The following is a 10,604-nucleotide window of genomic DNA, read 5'->3' on the forward strand; positions in this document are numbered from 1 at the left end:
ATGTGGAGAAACTTTTCATGTATTTATTGGCTATACATATAAGTTTTTTGGAGAAATGACTATTCAAGCCCTTTGTCCGTTTAAAAAACTGGGTCATTTATCTTTTTATTATTGATTGGTAAGTGTTCCGTATTTTCCTGACTATTCTAGCATGTTCATTTTTCTAGTTGAACCTTCATCGATAATGACTAGCAGATGGGAGTGGTGGCTCACGCCTGTAATCCCAGCACTTTGGGAGGCAGAAGTGGGAGGATCACTTGAGGTCAGGAGTTCAAGACTAGCCAGGCCAACATGGTGAAATCCCGTCTCTACTAAAAATACAAAATTAGCCAGGTGTGGTGGCATTTGCCTGTAATCCCAGCTGCTCAGGAGCCTGAGGCAAGAGAATCCCTTGAGCCTGGGAGCCAAAATGGCACCACTGTGCTCCAGCCTGGGTGACAGAGCGAGACTCTGTCTTAAAAAAAAAATAATGACTAGCAACTTTTATGTAGCTGAAAAGCAAAACCAAATATTCATCCTCACTCTAGTCTAACAGATTTTGTAGATAAAATTTTTCCCAAAGCATCTTCCTGCTTAAATGACCTGAAAAAAACTGCGGCCACCTGTACTGTGAAGTTGATTTAAATCTCACTCATGTACACGAAACAGAATGGGTTCTAGGATAGTCTCTCTTCAAAGCTTGTGTCTGATGGGAGTTTCTAATTACTCTCTGGCCTAATTTACTTTGGTGTAGCACTGACTCCAAGATTAAGGCTGGAGAGGCCCTTTTCAAGATCAGTATCCCAGCTGGCCTGAGGTGATTATCACAGCTTCTTATGTGCTCTCATCACCTCCTGGGTTCAGAACTGAACCCAAACTACATGCGCAGCCTGACTCACAGCTGTGGGTTGCAGTGATTGCTGGGCTTCATTAGGGAGAAGTGTGGTTTCCTGAATGCTTAGTCTTTGAGGGGAGTCTGAAAAGAATCAAGCATTCCTTATGCCAGTTGCTTAATCCTGAAAGAGAAGCAAGCACTTCTTAGATCAGTATTTTCAAGGCTCATCTGATGCAGGCCTCTACCTGGGCTGGAGGATAGGCTGCTTCTCCAGCTTCTCTTTCTCCGGGTGGATATGAACTTAAGCCTTTGTAATGAGCTGCTTGCATTCCCCCCGCTGGGAAATCTGTGTATGTATGTGCAATTATGATGGGGGAAACAGGTTAAAGATAGTTTTAAAAGTGGACACTTGTGGTGCTTGTTCCTTGACAACTGAACTTCTCAACTCTTTTTTTTTCATTATCAGTGCCTCCCCAAGTCTTTTTAATTTCCCTACCCTCATCCTCCCCCATGAAATTTTCTTTTCTTTTCTGTTTTTTGTTTGTTTGTTTTGAGACGGAGTTTCACTCTGTCACTCAGGCTGGAGGGCAATGGCGCTATCTCAGCTCACTGCAACTTCTGCCTCCCGGGTTCAAACGATTCTCTTGCCTCAGCCTCTCAAGTAGCTGGGATTACAGGTGCCCACCACTATGCCCAGCTAATTTTTGTACTTTTAGTTGAGATGGGGTTTCACTGTGTTGGTAAAGCTGGTCTCGAACTCCTGACCTCAGGCGATCCACCCACCTTGGCCACCCAAAGTGCTGGGGTTACAGGCATGAGCCACCGCACCTGGTCCCTTTTATTTTCTTTCGAGACAGGGTCTCACTCTGTCACCCAGACTGGAGTAATCATGGCTCACTGCAGCCTTAACCTCCTGGGCTCCAGAGATCCTCCTATCTCAGGCACCCAAGTAGCTGGGACAACAGGCATGTGCCATGACACCTGGTTAATTTTTTTTTTTTTTTTTTTTAGAGATAAGGTTTCGCCAGCTTTGTCTTCCTGTGCTTATGTGATCTTCCCACCTCCCTTGGCCTCCCAAAGTTCTGGGATTACAGGCATGCACTACTATTCTTTTTTATTTTTCTTTTTTTTTTTTTAGAGATGGGGGGTCTCACTATCTTGCTTAGGTTGGTCTTGAACTCCTGGGCTCAAGCAATTCTCCTGCCTCTGCCTTCCAAAGTCTTGGGACTACAGGTGTGAGCCACCACGTCTGCCCTGAAATTTCAACATCACAGCTGTATTGTGTATATATTTATGTGCTGTATGTATGCTGTGCTTTATACATTTAAAAATGTTCTATTTTTTCTTCGGTTGGGGTGTGATAGAGACCGCACTGAGAACGCCTGCTTTACATAATTAGTTCACAACCTGCCCCCTGGCAGCCTCCACCACATAAAATCAAAAGAAGGCAGCCCAGCAGGGCCGACAAGGAATGTGTGAACGGATGCATATAAAGTGCTTAGCAAAGCGTGGTAAACAAGAGCCCTTGCTGTTGTCATTCTTGCTTTAAGCCCAGTCCCAGTGATGTCTGTAATTCTCTCTTGGGCCAAAGAGTCCCGTGGCTCTTGAGGGCTGGTCACAGGACTAAGTCATTCCCAGTCTGGAGCGCTACGGGGGCAGTAGGTACCTAAGGGAGTGAACTGGGCTTGGAGGGACTGTGGCCAGAGGACAGCTCTGGGGCTGGTGGTGTCAGAACTGGAGATTTCTCAGAAAAAGCCAGGAATGTGGATTTTGGGTTAAATCTCCTGAATGTTAAGCATTGGCTCAATTAAACAACAATAAGGCTATGTGGACAAAACAAAAGGGATGAAACCAAGATATACTGACTACCAAAGTCAGGGGCACCGCTGGGATTCCAATAAGGACTCCCAAGCCAACGCTCTTTCCACTTAACCTAACGCACAGCATTCATCTCCCCGACCCCCTTCAACTTCCCTGTTTTTGGGAGTCCTTCGACGCCTCTCCTCCCTCCCTCCAGGAGGCCACCCGCTTCCCAGCACGGCGTGGTCTCTACCCAGCAGGTCTGGTCTCCCAGGGCTTCCCTAGTAGACGACGCCAGCGAGCGCTCTGGGGCTGGGAGCGCCGGGGGCCCGCAAAGGAGGAGGTGGCTGGAGAGTTGGGCGGACCGTGGGAACCGGCCCGGGTAGGCGTGGAAAGGAGGGGCCCCGGCGTTGATCAGCCTCTCCCGCGCGGACCGCGAAATCTCGTAGCTGAAACAGGCTGTTGTTCGCAGCTGCCCTCTGACCCGCCACCCTGGACATTGTTTTCCATTCGCCCGGGTTGTGGGTGGGAGGCGAGGCACGCCGGGGTTCCAGAGCTTGGCGGCTCGCCAGGCTTGTGACCTTCGTCCCCTAGGGCCACGGGGGCGGCCACGCCTCTCCAGCGGGAGGAAAGAACGCCTGGGGTCCGGGTGACTGCTCCTGCCCTCCCGCCTCCAGCTCAGTCATGGGCTCGCGCAGCTCCCACGCCGCAGTCATTCCCGACGTGGACAGCATTCGGCGAGAGACCGGCTGTGAGTGAGCCCGCGCCGGCGGTTGCCGAGGGGACGGGTCGAACCCAGGCGTCCGGGGCTGGGGATCCGAGGAGGTTTAACACCGCGTAGAGGTCCCCAGGGAAGGAGTTGGGTTGAGGGATGGACGAACTTACAAGTCCAGGGTCCGGGGCTCCCCAGAGCTGGAAGACCAAGACCCCAGCGCCTGGGATCGCTGGGCTCGGGGCGGGTTAACCAAGGGGTCCCAGTCTCCAAGTTTGGGGAGGATCCACGTTCACGGGGTTGGAGTCCAGACGAATCCAGGCCACCCAGGTGTCCTCGAGCCCGGATAGAGGCTGAAGATAGAGCTGACAACGGATGGAAGGGATAGCTTCGGTACTTTGGTTTTCGGGAGGTTGCGAGCCACCTGAGTCTCGAAACTGGATCTTTGCGGGGTCGTGTCACTCTCCCTCCACCCCGGCCAACTCCACCCTCCGGGATGATTGCCCCTTCCAGCCGCCCCCCGCTGTCCCCCGTCTTCCCGGCCCATTGGGGCGGGTTTCTGGAGCGCGCCCCGCTGCGTCACCCCCAACCCCATTCCCTCCCGCAGTCTCCCAAGCCAGCCTCCTCCGCCTGCACCACCGGTTCCGGGCACTGGACAGGAACAAGAAGGGCTACCTGAGGTAAGGAGGAGCCCACCACATGACCTCTGGCCTCTGTCTCCCTGACTCCACGTCCCTCTTTGACCCTCGATCTTGCATCTCTGCCTTACCCTCTTTGAACTTTGACTTTGCAGCCGCATGGATCTCCAGCAGATAGGGGCGCTGGCGGTGAACCCCCTGGGAGACCGCATTATAGAAAGCTTCTTTCCCAATGGGTGAGGCCTGCTGACTTGGGGAGGTGGAGGTGGGAAGCCGGTGTGTGGGTGGGTGGGAAAGGAGGTTAGAGACTTGAGGCAGAGTGATGGACAAGGTGACCACTACCTCCTTCCATTCTGCGCTCCTCCTCCCCGCCCTGTCTCCCCAGGAGCCAGCGAGTGGATTTCCCGGGCTTTGTCAGGGTCCTGGCTCATTTTCGCCCTGTAGAAGATGAGGACACAGACCAAGACCCCAAGAAACCTGAACCTCTCAACAGCAGAAGGAACAAACTTCACTGTGAGTTTGTGAGGACCCGCCGAGTGAGAATGCAGATGTACTCACACCAGGGACAGGCTCCAGGAATCTCCCACTCCCTTCCTGAGCCCACTGGCAACCTCCCCTCTCCTCCATGGTTGCCTCCTGCTGGAACAGAGCCAGGGAAGACCCACCTTCCTTTCCCCCTCCCACCCTCTCCCCAGATGCATTTCAGCTCTATGACCTGGATCGAGATGGGAAGATCTCCAGGCATGAGATGCTGCAGGTTGGCAGAAGGCGAGGGCAAGAGATGTGATGGGTGAAGGGGGGGATGGTTGAATGCAATGGTGTGGGGGATGGGGTGGGATGACTGGGGAGCTGGGGTGCAGTTGATTGGGGTATTGGTTGGGAAATGGGAATGGGTGGGGTTGGAGTGTGGGTTTGTTGGAAGTTAGATGGGGGGCAGTTGACTTTGAGGTTGGGAATAGATCAGTGATTCTCAACTGGGGGTGATTTTGCTCCTTGAGCGAACATCTTGCATTACCTGGAGATGCTTTTTGTTGTCACAATGAGGGAGAGAGTGTGCTACTTGGCATCTAGTGGGTAGAGATCAGGAATGTGGCTATATGTCATGCAATACCCAGGAGAGCCTCCCCCAGTAAGGAGTTATCTGGCTTCAAATGTCAATGGTGCCAAGATTGAGAAACTCTGGAACAGATGTGTTGGAATAAGGATGGAATTACAAATCCTTAGTGCTTGAGGTGGAGAATGGTGTGGAGGATGGATGGAGGTTGGGTAATAATGTTGGGTAATGAGTTTGAGCATATTTTGAGGGTAGTGTGGGATGGTGAGGGAGAGATAGATTGGTTGTTGAAGCAGTAGGGAAAATTATTGGGGGATATGGTGAAAAATGGATGAAGGATGGATTATAAAATTAGTAATAACTTTTGGGATGAGGTGGACAAGGTTTAGGGGATGGGGGAGTAGCAGCCTTTGGGGCCCCTCTTTATGGCTGCCTCTTCATTCATCTCCCAGGTTCTCCGGCTGATGGTCGGGGTACAGGTGACCGAAGAGCAGCTGGAGAACATTGCTGACCGCACGGTGCAGGAGGCTGATGAAGACGGGGATGGGGCTGTGTCCTTCCTGGAGTTCACCAAGGTCAGGGTGCCTTTGGGGACTAGGGAGTTGAGATCAGGAGTCCCTGGGGCAGACAGACATGGGAAATGTTCAACGGAGGAGGGCAGAAAGATAGGGGTACCCTGGGAACGATGGGGTCTCTGGAATGGGTAGAACCCTGGGGGAGGAGGTTAGGAGCATGGAGAGCTGAGAGTCAAGCCTCTTGCCTGCCATTCATTTTCCCCTCAGTCCCTAGAGAAGATGGACGTTGAGCAAAAAATGAGCATCCGGATCCTGAAGTGACTCTGTGCCTTGGGCTTGCTCCTGCAATCAGTATCTGCTTGGAATTCATCCAAAGCCTCTGTGGACGCAGGGCACCTATCAACTGTATTCTTAGTTCTAACTCTATTTAGGACCAAAGAAAGAAAGCTGGAAGGATGTGTGCTAAAGTCTAGCTCAGCAGTCCCCAACCCTTTTGGCATCAGGGACAATTTTTCCCTGGATGGGTGATGGGGGATGGTTTTGGGATGGTTCAAGTGCATTACATTTATTGTGCACTTTATTTCTATTATGATTGCATTATAACATATAATGAAATTATTATACAACTCACCATCATGTAGAATCAGCAGGAGTCCTGAGCTTGTTTTTCTGCAGCTAGATGGTCCCATATTGGAGTGATGGGAGACAATGACAGATCATCAGGCATTAGATTCTCCTAAGGAGCGTGCAACCTAGATCCCTCACATGCGCAGTTCGCAATAGGGGTTGGGCTTCTGTGAGAATCGAATGTGGCTGCTGATCTGACAGGAGGCAGAGCTCAGGCAGTAATGTGAGCAATGGGGAGTGGCAGTAAATACTGATGAAGCTTCAGCTCACCTGCTACTCACCACCTGTGGGGCGTCCTGGTTCCTAACAGGCCACAGACCAGACGCCTCATTTGGTCTCAGAGCTGTGAATCGGCAAGCAATCTTTTGGTTGAGAATCACTGAAAACCCAACTCAAAGTGACTTAAGTCAGAAAGAAGTTTTATGAGCTCATGTAATTAAAAAGTCTGTAAGTATCTGTCTTTAGTCACAGCTGGATCCAAAGGCACAAATGATGTCATCAGGCCCCAGTTATTCTCCATCTTCTGGCTTAGCTTTTCCTCTCTGTAAGCTTCATTTCCAGAAAGGCTCCTTCCCAGTGGTGGAGATGGCCACCATCAGCCCCAGGCTTCTACCTTGCTAACCTAGTAACGCAGGGGGAAGAGATTTACTTATTCCAATAATTCTAAGTGGAGAGTATCATTGACCCTTTTGGGGTCTCATCCCTACTTCTAGGGGAATGGAATACTCTGATTGGCCAGGTCTGTGTCATATGCTAATTCCTAGAGCCAGGGGAATTCAGGATGGAGTGAAAGGTGGTTGCTTAAAGGAAAGTTAAATGCAGTTAGCAGAAGGGGAAATGAATGGTCTGCTCTGCTCGGGCAAAACAAGAGATGCCCATTATTGTGAGGGACCCTTGAAGTCTGGCCTCTTAAGTGGGTTTTTGCTGATTTCCTGGGTGCATGCTAGGGTGATGGGGCTTGATGATGTAGTGGAGAGATGATGTAAAAATAATAAACAATACATGCCTTCCTAGAGTGTGAATGCATTTGAAGATTCTAAGAGTAAGCTTATTTTCATGGTAAGATGTTCAAACATTGATGTAAGACAGAATGGAGTAGGAAATCCCCTAAACCGTGAAACTCTGCGTCTGCAGTAGAGTGCCCCCGATCCCACCCCAGCTCGGGAGGGGAGGCTTTTGTCATGCAGGTGAGGGGCTGCAGGCTGGCTGCTGGGCAGAACCTGCTAAACGCCACCCTCTGGATGTCAAGTCTGACAGGTGCCTGTGGATTTGCTCTAGAGGGTCCTGATGAGGAGCGCCTCTTCTGTGAGCAGCAGTTGACAATTTTTACCATCTTCATTATTGTTGCTGTTCGGTATCTATGTCCTGTGCTGTTACTCATTGTTTGTCTATAAAAAGACACATTTAAAATTTATACGTTTGAATTCATAAAGGAAATTGTATCTCACTCCTGTAGGTTTTGTTCTCTCTTTAAAATATATTTTCTGCATCCAATCATCCATTATCACTCCTATAAATTAAAAGCAGCATCAATCACTGTAAATAAAATAACTACACAAATATAGTACCTGCAAAGAAACAAATACATATAAGGAAATATCAACACAAAGAAATGATAAATGTTTGAGGTGAAGAATATGCTAATTACCCTCATTTGAGAATTACACGTTGTATGCATGTATCAAAATATCACACTGAGCTGGGTGTGGTGGCTCATGCCTCTAATTCCAGCACTTTGGGAGGCCTAGGTGGGTAGATCACCTGAGGTCAGGAGTTCAAGACTGGCCTGGCCAACACAGTGAAACCCTGTCTCTACTAAAAATGGAAAAATTAGCCAGGTGTGGTGGCAGGCACCTGTAATCCCAGTTACTCAGGAGGCTGAGGCAGGAGAATCTCTTGGACCCGGGAGGCAGAGGCTGCAGTGAACCAAGATTGCACCACTGCACTTCAGCCTGGGCAACAGAGCGAGACTCTGTTTCAAAACAAAAACAAAAACAAAAACAAAATATTACACTGTACTCCATAAATATGTATGATTATTATATATCGATCAAAAATAATACTTTTATTACATGGGAGAAATTAACAAGTATTAAAAAGTTTTAAAAGAAAAACCTGCCTCAAACAGAGATTTCTCTTTGGTGATCCGAAGAATGCAAAAAAGAATTGAGAAGGGTACAAACTTTTCTTGAGACGAGATCTTGTTCTGTCACCAAGGCTGGAGTGCAGCAGTGCGATCTTGGCTCACTGCAGCCTCTACCTCCTGATCTTCTCACCTCAGCCTCCTGAGTAGTTGGGATCACAGGTACATGCCACTAAGCCTGGCTAATTTTGCTTTTTTTTTTTTTTTTGGTAGAGATGGGGTCTTTCTATATTGTCCAGGCTGTCTGCAAGCCACCGCACCTGGTTGGGAACAACTTTTTTACTGTGTGATTCAATGTTATTGAAGGCTGTTTGGTTACTACCCCAAATCATCTTGTGCGTGTGAGTGGTGTATTTCCCACACCTTGGGAACCACTGGCTGGGGGAAACTATGAGGAAATAAACCTCCTGGGTTGAGTCTTTCCCTCCTGTCCCTTCAAGGACCATCTGGAGGCAGCTATCAGTGGGCTGGACATCCTGATGCTCAGGTTGGCCACTGGTCAGATTGGGTTTGGTAGAGGTTGGCCATCGTAGCAGAATTAACTCATCAGGCCAGGTTCAGGGATAAATAACAGGACTTTATGACATGCTTCATGGAGTTGGAAATATTAAAAGCAATAGCCCTCTGCTGACATTAATCTCCAGAACCTGGTAAGACTCGTGAGCTTGGAGACAGGGCCCATAAACTTGCCCACTTGCTGGGTAAGATGACAGAGTCCCCAAGGGAGAAACCAGAGGTGGCTCTAGTCCTGGTGCTTGTGATCCTCGTTTGAGAGGGAGAGTACTTCCCAGGGAGAAGTGGGATGGGCACTGGAGAGGTCCCAGCTTGTTTCACTGGGGCTACTGGGAAGGTCCTTGGCTGTCCTGGAATTTTCTAGAAGAACCCATCTACGTATCCCAAAGAGGAGATGGGAGTTCCAGAAGAAGCTCCTCTCCTTGCCAAGGAGACAAAACCTGAGACGGTGTGTAGGGAGCCTTCAGAAGAGAAGCAAGTACAATCATGCATCGCTTAGCGACTGGGAAATGAAACGCCTTGTTAGGTGATTTCATCATTGTATGAACAACATAAAGTGTACTTACACAAACCTAGATGGTGCAGCCTACTACACACCTAGGCAATACGGTATAGCTGATTGCTCTCAGGCGAGAAACCAGCACAGCACTACTGCATTAAATACTGTAGGCAACTACAACATAATGGCAAGTCTCTGTGTCTCTAAACATAGCTTAACTTAGGAATGGTACAGTAAAACTGTGATATTGCAGTCTTATGGTATCATTGTCATATATGTGGTCTGTCATTGACCAAAATGTCATGATGCAGCACATGGCTGTAGAAGGACATGGGGAGTGATGTTGGCTATACCTAGTTATGCTGCCGTTGCCTCTTGCTAAGAGATCAGGAAAATAGGAATTCTGACCTAGTCCTCAGCACTACCTAAGCAACACCAGTAAAACTCTTTTTTTGAGATGGAGTCTCTCTCTGTTGCCCAAGCTGGAGTGCAGTGGTTTGATCTCAGCTCACTGCAACTGCCTCCCGGGTTAAAGTGATTCTCCTGCCTCAGCCAACCCAGAAGCTGGGATTACAGGTGTGCACCACCACAACCGGCTACTTTTTGTATTTTTAGTAGAGATGGGGTTTTTCTATGTTGGTTAGGCTGGTCTTGCACTCCTGACCTCAGGCGATCTGCCTGCCTTGGCCTCCTAAAGTGCTGGGGTTATAAGCGTGAGCCGCCACTCCCGGCTCCAGCATTTAAGAGGCAATATACAGATTTGATTCCTGGTAGAGTCTTACTCTGAGAAGCAGTGTAGTTTAGCAAAAGCAATGTGAGTTTTGGAGTCTTGTTAGGCCTGGGTTTGAATCTGGACCCTTATAAGGAGCTGTTGTACAACCTTGGGTGGGTGACTTTAACCCTCCGGCCTTAGCTTCTGTCATCTGTGACAGAGATACTGGCAGCTACCCTCTAGAGCTGTACCTTATCCTTTCTGTCTCCCTGTCTTCCTCAAACCTACTTATTTTAGGTGGGGCCCTTGGCCTGATCTATAAGCCTGGACTCTGGGTTGCACCAGTTGGGATCCTTCAGTTGTTAACTGGATAATAAAATAATAGAAATTTATTGGTTCATATAACTGAAAGAAAAGTCCAAAGGTATACGAGGCAAAGGTGAGTCCCAAAGGCTCAATGATATTACCAGAAATTAGTCTTTCATTTCTCAACTCTGCTGCCCTCTGTGCTGGTTTAATTCTTTTTTTTTTTTTTTTTTTTTTTGAGACAGAGCTCATGCTATTGCCTAGGCTGGAG

At 48.8% G+C, this 10,604-nt stretch overlaps 1 protein-coding gene across 2 annotated transcripts; it reads left to right on the plus strand.

Annotated features, from left to right (window-relative positions):
• Nucleotides 1-2,926: 2,926 nt before the first annotated feature.
• Nucleotides 2,927-7,607, plus strand: CHP2 (calcineurin like EF-hand protein 2). Of its 2 annotated transcripts, XM_017534409.2 has the most exons (7): nucleotides 2,927-3,365; nucleotides 3,934-4,006; nucleotides 4,120-4,200; nucleotides 4,350-4,477; nucleotides 4,660-4,721; nucleotides 5,471-5,593; nucleotides 5,801-7,607. In XM_017534409.2, the coding sequence occupies exons 1-7, from the start codon at nucleotides 3,299-3,301 to the stop codon at nucleotides 5,852-5,854; spliced, it is 588 nt and encodes a 195-aa protein (XP_017389898.1). In that variant the 5' UTR covers nucleotides 2,927-3,298; the 3' UTR covers nucleotides 5,855-7,607. The 2 variants fall into 2 exon arrangements, with proteins under 2 accessions (XP_017389898.1, XP_017389897.1); XM_017534408.2 differs by having other exon boundaries at nucleotides 3,017-4,006.
• The last annotated feature ends 2,997 nt before the right edge of the window (nucleotides 7,608-10,604 follow it).

This window comes from Cebus imitator, unplaced genomic scaffold (genome assembly GCF_001604975.1).
Source record: "Cebus imitator isolate Cc_AM_T3 unplaced genomic scaffold, Cebus_imitator-1.0 Scaffold85, whole genome shotgun sequence".
Taxonomy (NCBI): domain Eukaryota; kingdom Metazoa; phylum Chordata; class Mammalia; order Primates; family Cebidae; genus Cebus; species Cebus imitator.

What these genes read in the sequence shown, in the direction of transcription:
- CHP2 (XM_017534408.2), top strand. Translation starts at nt 3,702, where the DNA reads ATGGAAGGGATAGCTTCGGTACTTTGGTTTTCGGGAGGTTGCGAGCCA. An exon ending in GAAAGCTTCTTTCCCAATGG is followed by an intron (nt 4,201 to 4,349) that starts GTGAGGCCTGCT and finishes CTGTCTCCCCAG; the next exon opens with GAGCCAGCGAGTGGATTTCC. An exon ending in CCTTCCTGGAGTTCACCAAG is followed by an intron (nt 5,594 to 5,800) that starts GTCAGGGTGCCT and finishes TTTTCCCCTCAG; the next exon opens with TCCCTAGAGAAGATGGACGT.